The sequence below is a fragment of the Platichthys flesus genome, chromosome 22, assembly GCF_949316205.1.
Source record: "Platichthys flesus chromosome 22, fPlaFle2.1, whole genome shotgun sequence".
NCBI classification, from domain to species: Eukaryota; Metazoa; Chordata; class Actinopteri; order Pleuronectiformes; family Pleuronectidae; genus Platichthys; species Platichthys flesus.
This window is the reverse complement of record NC_084966.1, coordinates 3,703,120-3,725,283: the sequence shown is the minus strand read 5'-3', so window position 1 is coordinate 3,725,283 and position 22,164 is coordinate 3,703,120. Positions and strand designations below refer to the sequence as shown.

Genomic DNA, 22,164 nt, shown 5'->3' with positions numbered 1-22,164 from the left:
AGACGAGTTCACCAACACGTGCGCGGCTGATGCGGAAATCGAACTCGCCTACAAGGACGTGGCCAAGAGGCTGGGGAAGTGAGCGCGTCGCGGTCACACTCACTATTTTACTTTTTTTCTCCAACTAAAATCCTACTTGCGATGAACAGGATGTGTAGCACTGATGCTGAAATAAGCTTAAAGGGTTGTGAGTCAGTCCAAAGGTCTGATGCCTCTGCAACTGCTTTATGGAGGAGGCCTGATCATTTGATTGAAGTTTGATTGTGGTGATTAAACTGCTCAGAAATTGTGTTCATTTATATTCGTTGAGGTAAAATATGTAAATAAGGAACAAGCGCTTCATCCGACCACTGCAGTAATTATCAGTCACTTTAGAACGACCTATGTCTGGTTACAGTTAATCTGCTGTTTATGCAGGATGCATAAAACAGGGTTGATCATTTTCCCTTTGTTATTTTTCTGTTTCCAGCCAAAGCGATGTGTCGCGGCCTTCCTTTTCTTAATGTCTGACATTAAATTGCACATTGTTCCGTCTGCTTTAACTGGTTAAACTGAACAAATACATTTAAGACTGTTTCCAGCCAAAGTCGTTTGTCTTTTATGGGCATGGCGTCAGCTTTGTGGACTTTGGACATGTCTCTGTCTTCATGGGGAAAAGACTCATCTCCTTTAACTACGTCATCCCTTTTACTTCCAATTTTACCTTTGAATATATTTTCAATTTACTCTCAGATTAAAATGTCGAATTCAATCTGATAAACGAGCCTCTGATGATATAGAAAGTTCACCCTCTTGCTGTGTTGAGTACAAACTGATTTAAGTGAATGTAATTTTAATGACAAGTGCCTCAGTGGGCATCTCCTCTGCCTTCAGCTCTTTATGTCTGTACAGTAAATTATATATATTTGAATATGATATAAATGGGAATTATGGATGTCGTCTGCTTTCTGAATCTTTGTGATGATAATAAATATGTCTGTAAATGATTATTAGTGATAATTATATTCCTTCTGATGATTAGAACCGCAAACCCCACTGTGTATATGTCACTTGTTGGAATAATAAAACTATTTTCTCAGAGACTGAGCAGCAGAGTTGTTGTTTTTCACTCCAAACGGTCGATTTATGATTTATGTGCGTGCCCGTATGAAGGGGTGGATATCGACAGCAACTCTCCAGGCACATCGAGCTGTTGTTGTTGTGTTTGCTCAAATGTTCCTAGAGAAAAAACTATCAGCGAATAAGTTTGTGGAAACTTTCTTACTGAATCTTAATGTATGTAAACGTGTCCTGCTCACACAACAAAATGAGAGATTACAGTCCATCAGAAAGCAGGAATGGATAAGGAGAAATCTCAGATGCAAGGGCCTGAACTCCTCCTCATCCTCTTTTCCTCCCTCACGTCTATTTCCTGTGATGGTTGAGAAGACAGTTTATTGCATTTAATTATCATACGTGTTATCAATATCAGTATTTTAACTTATTTTCATGTTAGCAGGTGAGGGAGAAGATGCAGATCCGGGGAATACACGTCTAACATGCACTATATAAGACAAAAAATAATCATGTCACTGAATAATTGGGTTATACATGTCTTTTTATAATGTCCTTTACTGTAGGGGAGAGCGGGGTAATGTGAGACACCCCCTGTATCTAGGCAATGGAACACATTTGTGGTCATGTGACCATTATGTTTTCAAGCCCCTCCCATTCCCCCCTTGCCATGAAGGAGAAGTTGGAGCTGGTGCTGTGGAAAGTACGTTTTTTCACAAAAATGTGTTTTTTGCATGTAAAAGTAAATTTTCTTGCTTTGAACTTAATCAACTGTTGTGTCAAAACAAATTGAATCAGGTAGAAAAACTGATATCATACATGTTGGTGAACTTCCAACATATAAAACCATGTGATTGATTCTAGCTGAAGATTAGCCTGAATTGATAAGAGATGTTGTTCTTTCTAAAATGGTGGATGTGGGGTAAAGTGGGACAAATACTGTGGGATAAAGTGAGACCCTGTCTCTCTTTACATATTTTAGTGTTATATTACATTATATATGTTTTATTTGTAATGTCATAAACATTGTAGAAGAAAAGCTGGAAGGGATAGAAATATTGATAAGACAACCCTCAAAAGATTCATAAAGAAAAAAGAGAAAGGGGAAGTAAAATAAGTAGCCTGGGGTGCAGTAGCTGAGGTAAAGAGAATATTCACAGATGAGATGGAGGAGGAGCCAAACACTGGAAACAACTACTGACCAGTTCCATGGCCTTGCCCCAGTTAAGTGCCGTGAACTGGCATTTGAATATGCAGAGAAAAACAATATCCCTGTCCCTGCCAATTGGACAGAGACACATTGTGCAGGTAAGCTAGGGTCTGCAAGAGATCACATGAATCATAATAATCATAAATGTGCTTAATTGACCAATCCCCATGATTCTGTTACTAGTCCGATATTAGTGGTTGTCAATCTAGCTGTCAGGATATTAACTATTACAATATGTGTTGTTATGGCAGTTTTAAAGTGGAAAAAGTAAGTGGACCACTTTACCCCGCAGCTTGGGTAAAGTGGGACACAAGACCACTTTTTTAAAACAATCATATTTTCACTGCCCTTTGTCCTGAAGACATTCTGATCATTTCTATTGCTAGAAAACATCCTGAGTTAATGGGAAATGTGTACATTTTACTGATATATCATTTTAGCTCGCCTAGAGGGGTGCAAATGTAAAAAATGTCCCACAGTACCCCGCTCTCCCATAAATATATATATAAGGAGGCCCTTTACTAAGTGCATGCTGTAGCGTCTGACAGTCAGCAGATGGCAGTACGCACAAAGGTTGTATTGCTGTGTAACAACAAGAGCATGGAGTCTTTTCTTTCCTATATGTGATGTTCTATAGGCTATTTGATCAAATATTAAAGCAAGATTCATGTAAATAAAAAAAGTAACAGCAATAATGAATTAAATATAAACCAGAAAGCATGAATTGAATTGTAATTTGTGGCGTAATTTATTAGAATTTGAATGGTTTGTTTGAAGTCTTCTCTACATTCATTTGCTATGAAATGTTATCAAATGTTAAAAAAAGCAGTGGGGTGATGTAAAATGCAAATTTACTACTACTACTAATTTCACTCTACTTATACTAATTATAATACTACTCATTATGAGTATTCTGTGTAAACAAGTATTTCCAATACGTGTTATACTATTACAGTAGATTATTAAATAATATGCTTTAGTTCCGGTAGTAAATGTATATATGTAAAGGCATAATTAAAGGTAAAGTTAGGGAGAGTAAAAAAGCAGATGGGTAAAAACGCAAAATGTGAATTTATATAAATAGGCCTTATTATGATATAAAATAACAGATATTAAAGCAATATTAGTTATACCAAAAGTAGACCTAAAATAATTTTTGTAAACTCGTCATATGTATTGAAATGTAAAACCTGAATTGAAGTTGAAGTGAGGGAATGTAAAAAACGCAGAGGGGCGGTAACAGGTGGACAGTCCCTAAGCTCCGGTGGGCAGAGCGTACTGAGGCTCGTGCAGAGGACGGAGCCTCCGCAGTCTGCTCTGCGCGCCTCCGCAGCCCCTTCCCCGGGATTCTACCTCCTGTCCCCGCTGTGGAGCCTCACTGAGAACCGCCGGCACACGCCGCTGATAACGAGGTAAGCCCCGCGGCTGAGTGGGAACACCGACGCGTCTGGAGGAGGAGGAGGTTGCAGAGGACGTCTAGCCCCGTGTGTGTGTTGTGTTTTTCTTAGGGATGTGGGCGACTTGTCATTGCGGCGTCGGGTGCGTGTGTTGTCGGTGGAGCGAGCCCCGGAGCCCGCGGAGGAAAGCTAACGGGGCTAACACAGGGGGTTGTGAACGAGTTATAACGGAACCGGTCACATTCGAACGCTAGCCGGGCTCTCCCCCGGCCGGGCGAGGGGGGGCGGCGGGCGGTCGGAGCCGCAGCGAACAGGGGGTCCTATTGTTACCACCGGGCAGGTTTAGCTAGCACTCACAACAAGTGACACTTCTATCAGGAGCTAATGTAGCATCACCCCCGAGGTGCGTGTTTACATTAGCCCCACATGATGTAGCTTCCATTTTAGCTGCGTGTGCTAATGTATATGGTTCCGGTCTATCTACACGAGGAGGGACGGTGCTGGCTGGTAATCACCGCGGAGTGTCAATCACTGACAGGCGACCTTCCTCCTTTTCAACCCGGGCTGAGATGCTCTGTCCCCGGGGAGGGAGGGGGGGTTCTTTCCAGCAGCTCTATAACGCAGGAGAACCAGCCACTGGCTTGTTGCACCGGAGGAGACGTGTTCCAGCCTCCAGAGGGGATTGCTGCGTTTTGGGGGGTGTATTCTCTGGAAGCCCTGAGCTGAGTGGAAGCCTGGTTATTACAGATGTATGACAGAAACATAGGGTCAGAATCATCTGCTCGGTCACTGGGCTCCAGGATGTGATGGTGAAAAAGATGATACATGAGGAAATATCATCTGCAAGGATCTATCACACCCACAAGGCAACAACCGTGGGTTTTCCAGTCTTACTGCTTTTACCAGACCAAGCATGACCCATTGAAATAAATGGAAAACAAGGCAGCTATTATCCCAGAAGTAAAAGCTTGATTTAAGAAAGCAGAATAGTTTTTATCATTATCACACAGTTATTACTTACATTGTTCTGCACTATTCTAAACATTAGAGGTCCTTAATGAACCCTGTGTTGTTTTGCTTCCCGTCAAAACACTGCACCATGACCACATACACACCCGCTAATTAACATTCACAAATCTAAACATTTTTCAAATATCTGCAGGTTTTATGGACTTTAGACGGGTTTTAAAACCAGAGTTTCAAGTTTCACGAGAGAGGGTGTTTATCAGGTCCAACATCCTCTCATCTAAATTAAGTGGATGTTTGGTTTGTTCAGTGTGCTGCTCCCTCCTTAGATGAAGAGGCCAAGTCTCCATTTTATGCCGATGACCTTGTTCTGCTATCTCCCTCTGAACAGCAACAGCTGGACGTAATAGAAAAACAGTACCAGCACCGTGCTCTGGCAGCAAATATGAGGAAAAGCATTTTCAGAACGGCCTCAGATGTCAGCAAAACAAATGCCAGTAATGAAATCATTGAACTGGGCGCGAGCTGAACCTCATTTAGGAACCGTAACAGTATCTGAAATTCATTTCAACGTGGCAGCGAGTGAGATCTCAAAGAACAATAAAATCTCTAAGTGCAATTAATAGCACAGTTTGTAACTCCCACATTGCAAATAACATTTATGTATTTGATAGTGTTATCTCCCTGTGGGCTCTGCTCAGTCGGCTCAACACTGAACCGGATCTCTGGATCTGGACAGGAAGAGTTAAACCAAAATATGTGAAATGAGTCAGGATTTGATTGGTTCATTGGAAAAGCGCTTTGGTAATTTCCAGTCGGTGACATTAGCAGGCTCATCAGATTTAGACATGCTAATGTGATTTATCTTGTGTTACGATCGTCACGGCTTCAAATGGGATTGTTTGTTCTTTCTTCAGGGCCGAAGCCAAACAGTCTTTGTCTGCTAGGACGTGTGATACGGGTTTCGCAGGTGTCCTCTTGTACAACTAAAGTAAACCTTATCTTATATAGCGGGAGCCAGTTTATCATTCTCAACTGCGTGCAAATGCTGAGTGTAGTGACCATCGAGAGGTGAGCCCCCGACTGCCCCTGGCTTTATAAAGAGTTCTTTCAGTCGCCTTTTTGCCGGAGCCCTTGGGATTATAAATCCTGAGCAAAAGGAGCTTTGCCTCGGTGGCATGCTTCACTAGCAAGAAATCGTTGGAGGGTGTGTGTGCATGTGTGTGTGTGAGGGAGGGGGATTGGGGGGGTTGTGTAGGTGGGCTCGGATGGCGAGCCAGCGGAGGCGTTGGAGGGATGAGGAAGGAGGGATGGAAGATGGAGGGGTCGGGGAGAACTGGGCTGTGGTGATGGATGCAATGCAGGGAAGTGGAACACGTGGCCTTTCTGTGATTAAAGGGCTCCTGTTCTCGCAGTACAACACACCCACACACACACACACACACACACACACACACCTTTTCTTAGTTGTGTAGTCGATCTGGTTACTGATCTCCAATGTCCGCTATCCCAAGAAGTGACCTATTTTCTAGTGTTATTTATTGTCAGGGTCCGAACAAAGTATACATAAGGTCCGACTGATGTGTTCAGTCAGCGTTTTTAGAGGGGGGACGTTACTGAGGAGCTCCACTCCACCCCTCCACACTGAAGAGCCTCTCTCCCAGCAGGCAGCACACATGATTCACCCCGTACAGTCGGTCCACTGTTTGGAGCGCCGGAGCTGCAAAGCGCTCATTTATCCGTGTTGAACATTCGAGCTGCAGAGGGAGACATGGTCCTCGGCCAGGCGAGTCACAAAAAGTCCAGTAAATCCTCTTGAGGAGCTGTTTTCACATCCACTAATGGTAATAAAACGAGGAAGATTAGGGAATTTCAGAAGACATATATACAGCGTATGTTACGACAGAGTATAAAGGCCACTTAAAGGTCATAATAATACGAGAATAAAACCGTAATATCATGAGAATAAAGTCTTTATTTAGGGTACGTCTCATTTTAGAGAGAGAATATCAGATTATTACAAAAATATATTGTGTTGTGACTTTTTGCTCTCATTTAATTAAAACTTAATCCTCTTAATATTATGACTTCCTTCTGAGTTACGACTTTATTCTCAAAGTGATTATTTGCCAATATGGCACCGATACTCGGTCACATAAGGAAAACGTCTTCTCACACTGTTTCCTTGTCAGAGCAGCAACTAGAATTAACTGTGGTCACAGAAACACTTGTCAGCTATACCAGCCTGTGTAAACCACTGTGCCCGTCAGTAATTAGGCTTAGTCATAACCATCAGTGTCGCAGCAACAACTGTGATTAATCTTTGAACTTATAATGAACATTTTCATGGAGTTTGTCTCGCTAGAGTTTTTATGTTTTATGTCACAAAGATTTTAAAAATAAAAGGAATGAGGACACTTTGCCACTCCTGACGCCTTTAAAGGGTTTTAGAGGATTTGGACTTGCATTAAGAGTTGAAGACCAGAATTAGGATTAGTCTAATATGAGGGAGAGTGTTATGAGTTCGACGTGCGGTGCAGAGGGTTGGGGATTTATGTGTAGTCAGTGAAAGCTCTCACAGGCTGGGTGATATCAGAGGGAATGTCTGCGTCTCATTGCATAACATCGCAATTGCTTTTAATCTGTAGAATAGCTGCTGTAGCTGAAAATATTTTAGCTTGATTTGGCATGAAGAGGATTTTGATTTTAGTGGTGTGCTTCGGTGCTTTCATTTCACTCAGCGTCGCCTGGCATTTTGTGATGAGACCAACTTGTGTTATTGTAACAAAAAAAGCTTGTGGTGGTGACACACCAGCATCTCATTGGTCATGGTTCAGATTCTTCTCTGTCTGGTCTCATGGCAAGTAGTTAAACAAGTAACTGTACAAGGTGTTTGTTTTATAGAAGTGTGAATATGACAAAATTCATCCAAAGTTCTATGCAATGCAAAGATCTTGAGTTTTATTTGTTGGTGCAACGGACAGAAGGAAATCTCACTGAGAGAACAAAGGGGGAGGGTTAGAGCAGATCCTGTGAAGTCGGTGTTTGCCGTGTCGGTCATGTGCATTCACCAGAAATGATAGTTTCTCATTTTGTATAGTTTTAAAGATATAGAAGACAACTGTCCTTGCCTTTGCTTTCTTGGTACTTTGGATTAACACGGGGCTTCTTTGAAAATTTAAACAAAGTTAAGTCATTGTTATGGCTCCAATTACTCAGTACAAACAAGGATTGGATGATAATTGAAAAGGAGCAGTGCTTTCCATTAATCACCTAGACCGTAGTGGCCCACAATAGTCTGATTTGCCCCACAGCTGATTTGTAATGAATCAAAAATATTTCTCCAATGGCAGCAATGGGGGAAATCCTGCAGGGTTGATGGGCCGCCAAAACATCCATAAAGATTTTACCAACCTCGTTGGCAGGGGCATGCAGCAAGCAGGTAGAACCTGTGAGAGCGAACTGTGCAACACGAGAGCATGTGCACACAAACAGGAGATTGTTTCATCACACACATTGATTCACATCTTCGGATCTCACATTTGTCTGAGTGAAAAGAGGATGCATTTAAATCCTCCATGAAAACCCTTGTCTTGGTTGACAGTATGCTCAGGAACACAGAGAGGTAGTGAATAGGAAACCACTCAGATAAATGGATGTGCAGCTCCATATGCATTATATTATATTAGATATACAGTGGGGCGCCTGGAGCACAAGCCAGTGGTGTTGCAAAGATTTGTTTCCCAATTATTAATAATATATCAAAACAGGAAAGCCAGGTTGCATCGATATCAACTATACATTTCCGCAAAGCATCAAAATATGATAAGGCATTAAACTCCCTGTATTAAGTGTGACTCATCAGAGGCTCCCAAGTGGAACATGACGAGGCTGAGAGAGCCCATGAATGAGAGACACTCCAACTTACTGCTCACGACCGTTCAACTCAAATCGTTGAACGGTCGTGAGCAGTAAGTTTGATTTGATCGTCAAATCAAAAATGTTGTCGTTTACTTTGAGATTCAAATCTGCAACGTGTCCTCTCATCCTCCCCCAAAAAAACTGTGTTAAGAAAAAAGAGAGATTAGATTATATGGTTTTCTTGTGGATCTTGGAGGTGATTGTGTGATTGTGTTCATGCCACTAAGGGTTTAACATCCTGTCGTGGTGTGTAACACTAGACTCACATGCATGACGTTGCACTATTCAAAGTGGATGAGCAGTGTTTAACTGTCATTCCCTGGCTAAAGCCTGGCTGACTTGTTTCTCTTCATAAATCCATTGGAACATGTGAACGTTTATGTGACCAAACTGTGAAATTGGTTCTATTTAATCTGTTTAAGCCGCCAGTGGCTCCACAAAGAGCAAATTAACAAAGATCTGTGTGCTTCACATATTAGACAAACTTGTCTAACTTGTCGTGGCGTTAGCTGATCATATCTGGTTACAAGCCGGATTCACACAGGTAAGGTGGTCAAACCGCTGCAGGGCATGTTTCTCTGGAGGGCCTAATGAATAATTAAGAGGCGGGGCTTATATGAAGAAGTCCATTAAGATGCAGAGTCACAACGGTCTCCATGGGAGTGGGGACACATTATCAGAATCACGTCTCCTTCGCCAACACAACAGCCAACCGAGCACAGACTTAGGCCTCGTACACACCTTGTGTTAACTTGTGGTTTTTGTGATCCGATAAGAAGTGGACAGAATTGAACAAAAGTGTGAACGCACCGAATGTGGTCGGGGACACGTTTGTCCACATTCTTGGTACATTCCGGGAGAGGATTGATTGGCAATGAGGGATTTCTCTTTCCTGGATTTGGTTTTGAAACCATATTTGAAGATGATTTGAAGATGATATGAAAACCTGTATCATCTTCAAGTGTCTGGGTAAGAGGAAGGTTTTCATGGCATCATTAAAAGGGATTTTTTATCAATTGAAATTTCAGCACAAATACAGAATGAGACTGAAAGGAACCTCTTCGCCATCAAGGGCCCTTTCACTTTTCTTTGTACATCCTCTGAGGGTCAATTCATTTCGGATAACTGTTTGTTTGTGTTGTCCTGTCTTTAGAGTCGTGATGTTAGACACAAACCTCCCTGCTAACCGGTGGGTCGTTGGGGTCAAGGAGTTAACGGCTGTCGTTACCTAACCCTCCATCTATATGTGTCACTAACATCACAGGAGATAGGGTGGGGCTGGTAGCGAGATAACAGAAGTGAAAACTGAATTCCCTAGTACCTGTTTTTCCAGGATGACAAGTATTTGCCTTCCATGAATTGCATGACTGAGAATGTTCACAGATTCAACAGTCAATTTGTCCACATTAATTATCTGAACAAATATGCTCAGTTCCTCAAGTTTATTTTACAAATGCCAGAAATGGGTTTGGCAAACTCACAAGCACATTCAGAGGTCACAACAGGCTTTAGTTCGTACAAAATGAAAATGCACAGTGTTCCTGTTTGCAATGGACTCGTGGGTGAGACAGACAAATATCACAGAGTCACTCCGATACTCGATATTGCCTCAAAGTCAAGATGACTCTGATTCAAGTTGTGGAATCAGAAGGGCATCTGATTTCTAACAGGGTGTATTAACATTCATTTTCATTGATCAACGGATATAATTATATTCTTGACAAGCTTTTAAAAAAAGAAGACTGCTGGTAACCACCAAAAGAAAGCTCTCACCTTACCTGAGAAGTCAAGCTATATGAAAGCATTTCTATATTCAGGAGAAGAGTGGATACCTTTTCAAAGGGGATCCATAATTGATGGGCTAGGCTAGATTTAGAGCTTATTCACTACTTTCTTTGGTTATACAACAAGCTCTCAGAGTATTTTATTTTAGTTCAGTAGACCGCTTTCTCTTTTAGACCTTGACTATCGCTGCGGAATAAATAGACCTTCCCCTGTCCAGCTTCACCTTTATGGAATTTGCCGCTAAACTACACTTACAGAGATATTTTCAGCTTCAATCACAGATGCAGAGGAAATGGACAGAGCCCTTACCTCGCCCAGCCATCTGGCCTGGTCTTAACAATTCAGCATATGACAGAACAAGGTCAAAGGCTGTGTGATTAGGACTGTGCTGAAAATATATTAAAGCCGTAGATGATTAATTTGACAGTGATGCAATATCATTGTTTGCTTTGAATCCCTGTGACATTACCATAAACCAGAGTCATCTGCGGGGACATTGAACCAAGGAGCCTTGATTGCTGAAAGATAAGACAGATAGCAATTCAGTGCAAACATGGATTTTGCTATTGCCCGGAGTAATCCTGTAGGTATTTGTTAATCTGAAAAGGTGTTTTTTAAAGATGGAAACGGGAGAAACAAGGCTGCCTCAGTTATGTTAATGCTAAGTCCTTGGAAATTGGAAATAGACTTTACAGGGAATTCTCAGCAACGAAATGTAATCTTTTGTTTTTGGTTCCTAGTATCTATCTTCTATGAAACTGTTCTCAGACATGTGAAAACACACAAAAAAAACCATTTTGCAGAACTGAAAGCCACCTCGTAAAATGTCCAGAGAATGTCAGAGTAAGCATATGTGAGGTAAATATCAACACAATTCACGCTGTGTGTGTTCATGACGTCTCTAGAACGTGACGGATGTGAAACTTTACGAAGACAAATCTCTCAGGATGAGAAAGAGGCGTCTGAAACGTGGAAAGCGCAGATGTCGATGTGCTGTAAGGTTATGAAATGTCTCTCCTCCTCCTGACTGGGTGCATTCTTGACAGAAAAATGACCAACCATCTGCTGGACCTTCTAGATCCATATGTTTTTACCATTTCCTACTAACGCCTTGATTAAAAGCAGATGGTGTCAATTTTACTTCCTTGTGCGACTTCAGAAAAGCAATTAGCTGCACCAGACTTGCGTGTGTTATTTTGTTTTTTACATTTGCACCTCATTTAGATGATTTTTAATTTAGATTCAGATTTCCTCTTTCAGTAGTTTTCCTGGTAAACGCTTTTCTCCTGTGAAGGTCACCAATGCAAGGTGTGAAACGAGAAAGCTGTGAAACTGGAAGGAAACCTATTAAAGCCAAATTGAATAAGGCCAGACGAGAGAGGCAGCAAATTGATGCATCCCTTAGAAAATAAGCATCATTTTCATTTTCTCATTTTCTTTTTTTGTGAGATAAAAAACTGCACAGTCACAGTTATCACGTCCATCTTTCAAAAACATTTTAATTTCCTCCTCGTTTCATGTCTGCCTCTGCTTATCACTGCTGCAGAGTGTTCGACACCATCAGCCGAGAGACGAATGCAGTTTTCAAGCTGAAATTTCAGCTCGGCTGTCCCCCGACAGGAGGAACTCCTTTGTAGCAGATCTGGGAGGACAGCAGTTTCTCCCAGGCTTGAATGATTCAATTGTCTCTGCCTCCACCGCCTCTCGAACCGGCAGGGTTTTTATGTGCTACTTCTTCCAGCAATGAAAAAATCATTCAGCAGGTTGTTACGTTATCATCTCAAGTTGCAAAGGATCATATATTCTGCAACCTTAGCTGGCTGTCAACACACCGACTTCCACTGGGCCGCTGCTGCCGAGAGCCAGAGGGCTCCCTGCCAGACAAATTAAGATCCTGAATCAGAAAGGAGGTAGCAGAGAGGAGATGTATGCCCTGCTGCGTGTGTATTGTCTCTATATGTGCAGATTATAGACCATAGCGTGATTGGAAAGCGTCTTAACATAAAGAGGGATGTTGCGGGATCAGTTTGTGTCTTAAAAAAGACCGATAGGCACAATAAATAAGGCCAGACGAGAGAGGCAGCTCTGATTTGAGAGTGTGTGTCTTCAGAAACCGTTGAGTCAGTGTTCCGTGTCGATTTTGGCTCGCGATTCTAACGTCGATGTACCGCGGGGTTAGTCTGAGCAGCTCCCCCCCCCCCCTCTGATAAACAGCCCTGGAGCCTCCCACCCTTGTCGGCGCCCGAACCAGTGAGCTCTGCCAGCCTTTTGGTGCCCTCCTCCACCCGAGTCCCAAGCAATGAGAGACATCCGATGTTATCAGCGCTGCAGATTGCACAGCGCCACTGCCAAGGGCTTGTCTCATGAATTCACAGTGCGGTGCAGAGATACACACAATCTCTTTTTTTCCTCCACACATATAAAACAAGAGTTGATTTGGGGATTTGCATTTTTCCTCCTTATAGATTTCGCAGTATATTTTCATGCTTTGTTGAAGTGTAGACAAAGACCCCTGTCCACACAGAGGACAATCACGAGCCTTTGTCTTGAATGAATGAGCGGTTATGGTGTGTCATAACCTGCTGTGAGATTCCAGCCCTGTCGGAAGCAGCTCGCAGCTGTCTCTGACCTATTTCTGAGGCTGATGGATATAAGGTGAAAAGAGCCCTTTGTGTTTCTGCCTTTTGTGTTTCTCGGGGAAGGTGCTGCTGATAGAACTCACCTCTGCTCTGCTTCAGACGCAATAATATTAGTCTGAGGAAAAGACGGATAAAGATGATTCAAATGTGAACAGGTCTACTGCAAAGTTTTGGCATCGGTTGCGGCGGCCGTGGTCTCGAACTGGTTGAAAGAGCATAAGAAAGACGCGGTTGAAATGCAAGGCTGCAAAAATACATCCCCTCCCCTCACTTAGCCTCATTTACAGCCACAGCAGTTGAATGCAGATGAGAGAACATCTAACATCTATTTTCTTCTGGCTTGATTGCGTGCTTGAAATTTCCTTTTTTTGTTGCTCAATGCCTAAAGCCTGGGGAAATGATTTAGTTGTGTGTATATATATATATATTGCTTTGAGGTCAGTAAAGACCTGATGAAGTATTTAACAGCCCCACAAGTGCTGTAGGGCTTTCTCTCGTTTTGCATTATGGGCAAAGGTTTGATGGTTTGGGCGAAATGTGTTGATACCAGCTTGGTTGTGTTCAATCAGCAATAAAGATAGCAAGCATGGAAATAGCGTATTTCAGTTTAATGTCTACATTAATTAGCCTGCTGGGGTTTTTCACACTGTGGAGAAAGGGGATGTGTATAATATCTAGAAATGTGATATTGGTTGAATAAGCGTTTTGCTTTTATCTCAAATTTGTTGACAAGGAATCCATGTGGAAATGTGTTGCCCTGAAGCGTTTACACAGGCAGGTTAAGTTGTGTTAACATAGAACTTATTTGCAGTCAGTATGTTTGAGGTTAAATAAGTAGTCTTTACTTATAATTATCACTTCACATGAATTATTTATTTTCTTGAGGCTTAGTTATATTAAGCTTAACTCACAAGGTAGTATTAAATACAAAATGTCAAGCTTATAAGTGTATATATAGTTCTCAGATACTTAAATAATTGTTTTTGACAAATGAGTTATACATTGCTTTGCTTCCTACACTGTGGCTGCCTCTCCAAACTGCGGGCTTGGCGACCGCCATCTCCTGAAGGTTGAAGGACTTTATACAAATACACTTCAAATAATCCAAGTCATCCCTTTAATTACTGTTACAACACTGAGAAGTTTTCACAATGAGAACAAGCAGGCTTTACAGAAGAAAAATACTTCAGTGTGTCACCACATGTTCAAGAACTAACAAACAACCCATGTTTTTATTTTCAAAAACCTCAATGTCTTGATTTTCAACAGCACAAAAGTTAGAGATACTAATTTGACAAGTGTAAAAATATGTAACTGCCAGGACCATCCAGTCCATGGCAGGCTGAGAGAGGTAATTTACGCGTTGCCACAAGTGTGCGTCTACAAGCAACACATTGTTAAAGCAACTTTAATGATTGTGTTGAGACAACGGAAAACAGAAGCAGAACAGCGTGTCAGTAACAGGATAAGTGTTTGTGATATTTACAGTAGCTCAGACGCTCACCACAAGAGACAGAATGCAAACACCTTCCTCAAAGTGTATCCACCTCTTCACTCAGCAGCCCTGGTACTGTTGGTAGGACTCAAAGGGAGACAATAATGTTTAAATCAATGAGAGACAAGGCCCAAACCTTGACCATGTGACACCAGCAAAACAGGGAGGAAACCACCCCCGACCAGACAGTTAAACCATTCCAAACTACCAAAATTGGCATCAAAAACAAAAGTAATCCCTCAGGAATCCAGCTGAAGTTTCCCCAACATTCAACCAACCAGGTCAGTTTAATCAGACCCTTCAGACGGCTTCTTATTCACAGGAAACCCGTGGGTCCAGAAAGTCCCTGCTATTCGATTACAACCTGAAAGCCACAGATATGATTCAGAGAATAGAGCTGTTACCTCACTTTCACTGGGATTACCAACAAAGCCTGAAGGGAGAAAACTCTAGAAACCAAATGACACTTTAGACCCAAATGTACAATGAACTAACACCAGGGTTCAAATAAGACAGCGACAAAGGGACAGGAAGATTGATATTGTTTGATCCCATACAGTTTTAAACCAGTAGGTCACCCCCCTACTGATTATTAATTATAATTAAAGTAAGTATCACCTAGTTATTATTAACAAACATTATTTTCTGTTCCAAGCTTCGACAATAGGAGCATTTGCAGTTTGTCTCTTGTTTTATCGTTAAAATATGATTTTTTATTTTGAGTTTTTGACTCTTGATTCAGCCAAACATGCAATGTTTACCGTTTTGTAGACAAATGCTTGATCGGTTAATTAGTACTTAAGATAATTGGTGATTTTTAACCCAACATTCGTTGTGGAAGGGCTAAAAAGGGTGAAAAGAACAGAACAAGCATATTTAAGATTCAATTTGCATTTCTGCTTGTCAGAAGATGGATTGTCGACTTTCAAAATGTTTATATTCTCAGGGAACTATAAACTCTCTTACATAAATTCCAGACTGCAGCATCAATCATAGACGTCCCACATTCTGAGCGAGACAAGGCTGACTCTGTGTCGCTTCTGCTTCCAGAATAGAAGTGTTTTTTATTATCTTGTTTTTTAGCAAGAAGCCACAAGAAACACTTAATCTATATCACCAGAACCGACAGTCAGTTTAAAAGAGAAGATGTGATACTGTGTCATAGCTTTTAAGTTATTTTCCATGTGTAAAAAATGAACATTATCTAACAAAAATAACGCTGAGCCCGTCCCAGTCCCCAGCTCCGACTTCTCCCATCTCGTCAACTGGTGTCACCGCTCTGCGTTCATCCCGTAGAACCTCTCACTCAATGACCTCCAGTGGGGACACGGTGTCCCTCTGTGCTGTGTGGTCCACTGCAGCAATAAACCAGCTGCTCTGCGTAAGGTAACGTTTGTGAGGTCCGTTCTGTACTCACTTTCTGAAGCCTCCCGTTGGCCAACAGAATTCAAATGAACTCGTGGCTGTGAAGTGAATTCTCACACTTTGAAATGAATCCTGTTGAATCACAGTTTAACCTCAGAGAAATGGTCTGGTCATAGAGGTCGTGTTGTGCTTGAAATCAGATTCCAAACATTGGTACCTATCGGTAAAATCAACGGAATAACGGCTGGTGGTGCTGAGTCACTCTGATTGACAATTTTTGATTTGTCATCACGTGCATGTGGGACTGGCGGTGGGGAGAAGACACACCCTCTTTATCTGTGTTCAGCAGACAAACCAGCTAACCACTCATCCCTCTTCCCTCCCTCTTCTTTCTCCATCTCTCTCTCTGTCTCTCTGCAGGATGCGACAGGTCAGATTCGCTCCCTCGTGTTTCTCCTGAGCGATGACGATGGTTCGGAGGGAGAAATCATGCTGGTGAGGCGAACCAGCCGCAGTCCAACCCTGAAAACCCACCGCGGATACACCAACTGACACGACCATGCCCCGTTTGCCCCCTTGATTCTCCTCCCCTGACCTCCACACCTTCCCTCGGGCCTGATAAACCCCCCCCGCCACAACCCACTCCTGTGAAGCCAGCATGGCGACACCCTTTCTGTGGAAGCTGTCCTCCCAGAAGCTGGGCTTCTTCCTGGTCAGCTTCGGGTTCATCTGGGGCATGATGCTGCTGCACTTCACCATCCAGCAGCGAGCCAGCCACGAGAACAGCGCCGTGCTGCGGCAGCAGATCCTGGACCTGAGCAAGCGCTACATCAAAGCTCTGGCTGAGGAGAACCAGAGCGTCATGGACGGGCCCTATGTCGGTACCATGACCGCTTATGGTGAGTAGCCGGCTCATGTGACCCAACTCACTCAGACTTTAGAGTGAGTTGCTCGATTCCGAACTTGATTGTAATGCAGTATCTTTTTAATATGTATCCTCAAACAGGTTTTTCCAGCTTGACTTGCTGGATCAGTTATTACGATTCTTCAGCCTGCAGGTCACGAACAGCAAGCATAAACTAAGCTCCAGCCTGCTGTTATCATAGTTAATGTACAGCATTAACTGGTGTTACATGATCCATACTTTCATTTATCATCATGTCGTCAACAGAGAGCAGAGTGGGGTTGTAGGGCTGTTCTTTGCTCTCTCCCTTCCTTTTTAAAATGAAGATGGAATAGTTCTATCGCTTTCACGAGAAAAACCTGTCAGTGAGATCTTACTATGATTCAGCGACATTGGAGCTTAATAATGTAATAGCACAGGTCCAGAAGAACCTTCGATAAGTTATTCATGCCATTAATAGACCCGTATGGCTCGATGGGAGGCTTCATTAGAAACCTGAGATGGGAATTGATTGTTCTCTAATACCCAGAGAAACAACAGGATACAGTAAAGCTCCTGGAGATTAAATCAGCTCCCTGAGAATGTGGAAAGAAACGAAGCCTGGGGGGGGGGGGCACTTGAAGAGAGCAGTGCGGTATTTGCATAGAGTTCTGAGATTACGTTTACAGGGCGTTTGGGTTTATGCAAGCGTGGAAAATGTCAAGCAGCTCAAAAACCTGAGCTGCTTATTGAAAAGCAAACCTTGACATCTGGCATATTAAATCACAGAATTAGTCATGTGTAATTCAATAGGGCCTGGTATTATTAATAAAGGATAAGCGAGGAAATAAATATCTGCGTAGTTGGAGTTATCCTTCTGTAAATCAGGCGATTCATTTGGGTGAATATGTCCGAACCCACGTCCAGAGACTTTCCTGTGATATCAGTCCAACTTTCCAGGGAACAGCCTCCTGTCCGGTTTGTGTTGCTGTGTTTTTATGATGGATTGATTTTTCACGGTGCTGTTGGAGCTGCGGCACAGCCTGCTGACCGCAGTCCAATATCACATCAAAATCCATTTCATGTGCTTGATTAGATAGGGGAGGCAGCAAGATCCTCGGCGCTCCCTGTGTTCACTCTTCGCCTGATGATTTGCCTTGATACGATTTGTAATGAGTTTAGGAGGAAACAGGGTTTTCCTCCGCTGCCCGTAAATTACACATGAAGAGCTAATGCATGTGGATTTAATATTGGATCTGCTGAAAGCCTGTTGGAAGCCCAGTTGGAGCGTGGTGTTATTGTTTGGACTGTTTGTTAGAAACCTGTTGAAAAGCATGAAATGTCGTCTGAGTATCAGGCAACTCGAATGTTGTCGAGTGGTTGAAGACAGGTTCGTCTGAAAATGATTTACGATGATTACAGCAATGTTTTTTTCAAGCTTTATCTATTTTTTTCCAAAACTCTTCCCACTAGTTGCTATTTTAAAAGCATCTGTTAAAGCATTGCGATTTTACTTTCTTGAAAACCTGAGCTTATCACTTTTATCATCTTTTAGAAAATCTCATTCTTTGAAAGGTTCACCAGGTGCCTTTTTTTAACTCAGAAACAAAATGTCATAGTTTATTTTGACTACTTATAACCTCGGGAGCAAGGACACTTATAATAATCACGCTAACAATAGCTATCTTTTCTTAAAGATCACTTTCCGAAAGAGATAAAACAAAACACAGTGAAATACTCTCACATACAGCTGCTCCAGAAGATTTCAAGAAACTGTCTGGACTTTGGTTCACGTCTGAAGGCAACTAAGGAGATTCCATGAGTTATTGGATCTGTGCCTGTGGACAACATCCCTCCACTTGAACCCTTCTTTCTTTACGATGCTGTCATACCATCTCCCTGCCCCTCTGTGAGGTCACATGAGGAGGAGAGAGGATACAACCTTTTCCTTTCCACCCTTCCTGAAACTGATCTGCGTGTCTGGGCGTGACAAGCCACCTGACTCTGTTTCCTGTCTCTGCACTTGTTCAGCGTCTTTGGTGGATTTCGTTGGTGGCTTGGACTCGTATTGCACTTGTTCTCTCTGCTGTTTACCGAGAACTCAGGGGAATCCAGCTCCCTGCAGCGATGGCCAGGGGTTGTCTGAGCTCATATCGTTGGTGTTATCCTCAGTGGAATTTGGATTTGGAGATCGCTGCCTTACAGATGACGATAAACCATCGGGATGAATGTCATAGTTGTCAAGTCTTGGCCTTAATGAGCCATGCCGTGTCATGACACCACTCTTAAAAGCAAAGGGAAGTTCAGGGTGTTTGTTGCTGCTGGATTAGTTTTGCAACTGCCTCACCTTGTTAAGAAATATTGAGACAAGCAGAAATGTGTCCCTGGGCTCGCTATTACTCATCTGGTTACCCAGCAGCTGTGTCAGTGTACAAGAGGACAAAAAAAAAAAAAAGTTTTCATTATTGCACTTTAGACATAGTTTCCACCGCTCAATGGAGGCAGGCCCATGTCCTGGAGTTGAGTGTTAAATCTGGACTCAACTCTTCTTGCCCAGTGCCGTTTGTTCAGATAGCTTGGCACGGCCACAGAGCTTCCCGTCTGGCGTCCCCTTGGTCCCACTCGGCTGATTTCTGTATATATCGACTCCTCCCGGGCACGCGCAGCTCGTCCAAATCAGACAAACGCTCGGGCATTCGTCTTCACACGAATCGGGCTGGTGCGCCGTGCCAGGCCCCGTTGGTGCCCTCGCCAATCTCTCTGACGTGATAAGAACCGGCGTGTCAAATGCATCACAGTGAGGGAAAATGTGGCGCTCGTATGTGATAGACAAGCTGCAATTATCGTCATCTGAGGAAATCGAGCGTGATGGTCCCTGAGTCCGGCTCTGAACACATACAATAGAAGCCAATGCATAAATGATAACATGTGGGTTTGAGGAGTTCCTGGCTGCAGAGAGATGCCGTTTGCAAATATAATAATTGTGATGCTGCCTGGAGAAGGTACAGCAGCTCGAAACAACTTAACATTTCTCTAAATGTCAGTGTAGTGGCTGCAGGTTACTGCGTCAGACAAATGCCCACTCTGCCATTAGCTGTGTCCTATGCAGAAACATGCTCCTGCACAGAAAGATGCCCACAGAAATGCAAAGACCCAAATTAAACAGCAAGGTCACTTGCAGAGACGCTGCGGCTCCTATTTTGCATTTAAATAAGCCTCAAGCCGGAAGCCTGCAATCCAATGACTTGTCGTGGAGGGAGATGGAGATTGAAATGTCGCCGAGCAATTTCCCCCCCACTCCAGGCAGCTGCGTCATTTACAGGAAAGAATTGGACGCTTCCTTGCTCCAATAATTAATCATGGCTGATTGGAATCAATCAGAAGAATCTGTACAGTTCAGGCAGAATTTCATCAAGTATCCTCGGCAGCTTCAGGAAGGTTTTTGTCTAAATTTAAGCCCCTGAAATACAAGTAAAAGGGACATATTGAGATTTTAAAGAGTTGAATTCAAACCACTTATTTTCAGATGCTAAAATTGTTTGTCAATTACAATCGTTACTGGTGGAGAAATAAAGAATATTAATAATTTAATCATACTCCTTCTTGCAGACTTGAAGAAGACCCTAGCAGTGTTGCTGGATAACATCATGCTGAGGCTGGGCAAGCTAGAGTCAAAGGTAGAGAACAGCTACAACAGTACAGTGGGAAACCTGACAACTGGCACCAGCACGGCCATTCCCAGTGCCACCAACTCTGAGAAGGTCAACGTGGCAGGTATGTATTGTGTTTTTTCATTTTGCTGTGTCTGCCTATGATGTTTTAAAAGAAGGAAAGCACACGTATTTGCCTTAAAGGAGACATTATACTTTTTGTGCTTTTCCAATTTGTGTTCTATGTTTTTTTGTGTATGTAAAACTACTGTGTTGTAGCTCTTGGAGACATTTGCATTTCAAAGGCAGAGGATGAATAACAATTATTATTAACAGACTTTCCAATTATCATCTGTAGAACAACAAAATGGAGAAAAACAAGAGAAGCCATTTCATATTCCCTAGAGCAAGAAACATTCCCAAGGCATAAAACCAACTCAGTCAGTATTGCCCTGTGCACAGCAGGCACTTTATAGCAGTAGACCGCATCCTTGGACATAATTCAAATAAGGCCCTTGTTCACACTGCATGACCCGTTTTATTAGTTTTCATTGATTTTCCTGCCAGCACTCCGATGATGAATTCAGCCCGGTTGAGAGAGTGAGGTGTTGGTTTTCCTGGGCTCCTGGTGGGACCTGCTCTCAGCCCTGTGCGCGGCGTTTAGCAGGAGGAATGTGGAGTCTGTGCTCGGGAGCAATGCATGCAGGGATGGATTAAGCCGATGGGGTCGCACAGAGTCACGTTTGAATGGATCTAATCCTCATGGAAGCTGCAGCGCTGCCGTCTCTTATCAAAGGTTGATGCTGCCTTTGTCAGGTTTTCCTCTTTTAAAACCTCCAGTAGGATAACAGGAAGTTCTCTTCATTAATGGACATGAGCTGTGTGTGGAAGTGACTGATCATTATCAAGACAATTAACATCAGAGCCTGTCCTAGACTTTCAACACGAGGCCGTGTGAGGATTACATACAGTACCTGAAGCTCTTTGACAGAGTGAGTGTATTACTTGTTCTTTATTGAGCAAGTGAAGGAACACAGTGTACAGGTGTCTCTTTGTCTAGTGTGTGTGTGTGTCTGTACCTACACACCTGTCAAAAGTATTTTCAGGTGTGTGAAATATTTGTAAGAACAAAGGTTGAGGCTGCATGAAAATGAAACGTCTATGTTTTCCTTTCACAAACACCCAGCGCAGCATCAGGATGCTTAATCAATCATTCACAGACGTGTCGCAGACAGGCTGGAAGTCTAGTCAGACCTGAAGTGCATTTCACTGGATTGGTTTCAGACAGAAACAACAGAAGGGTTTCCTGTAGAACAATATTCTCAGTAAATGTCAGCTCTCAATCCAGCCGCTGTGGACACCAATCACATGCACTGTTGTCGAGCTCCACTGTTCTGTGGCAGTTGTGCCTCAATCCGTGACACATGTCAATAAAGCTGAGGCGCCCTGTTTGCTTCACACTTCCTCCCGTACCTCGAGAGGCGACATTTGGATCCTGAATGCAGGTCAAGCTGACAGAGTGGCGCCCACATCTCTCTTGGAAATGAACTAAAGGCGCCAAGCACTCCAGAGTCTCCACTAGAGCATGTCTCCTGTCTCGGAGTGGGTGGCAGGCAGCGCCGTTGCCAGCTTGGCCAGTGCTCCTCCTTGACTGTAAGGCAATTACAGAGATAAGACTCTGGACAGTGAGGGAACATGCCTGCCTTTCAGAGAGGCTGCTATCAAGATGGAGTGGAGCAGCAGCCTTGGGACCGCGTTATTTCCACCTCAATTGTATACATTTTAGCCAAGGACTCTGGC

General features: G+C 42.9%; 2 protein-coding genes across 3 annotated transcripts in view; both read left to right on the top strand.

Moving 5' to 3' along the window:
• Positions 1-1,082, top strand: part of clic5a (chloride intracellular channel 5a) — a 5,846-nt gene extending 4,764 nt beyond the window's left edge. For both annotated transcript variants that reach the window (XM_062380538.1, XM_062380539.1), the window contains exon 6: positions 1-1,082. This exon is cut by the window's left edge and continues 83 nt beyond it. In XM_062380538.1, the coding sequence (XP_062236522.1) occupies positions 1-82 (82 nt within the window). In that variant the 3' untranslated portion in view covers positions 83-1,082.
• A 2,471-nt stretch (positions 1,083-3,553) lies between these two features.
• Positions 3,554-22,164, top strand: part of mgat5 (alpha-1,6-mannosylglycoprotein 6-beta-N-acetylglucosaminyltransferase) — a 67,403-nt gene continuing 48,792 nt past the window's right edge. Inside the window, exons 1-3 of the mRNA XM_062380389.1 lie at positions 3,554-3,675; positions 16,252-16,730; positions 20,324-20,488. Coding sequence (XP_062236373.1) covers positions 16,490-16,730; positions 20,324-20,488 — 406 coding nt within the window. The 5' untranslated portion in view covers positions 3,554-3,675; positions 16,252-16,489. The remainder of the gene's footprint in view (positions 3,676-16,251; positions 16,731-20,323; positions 20,489-22,164) is intronic.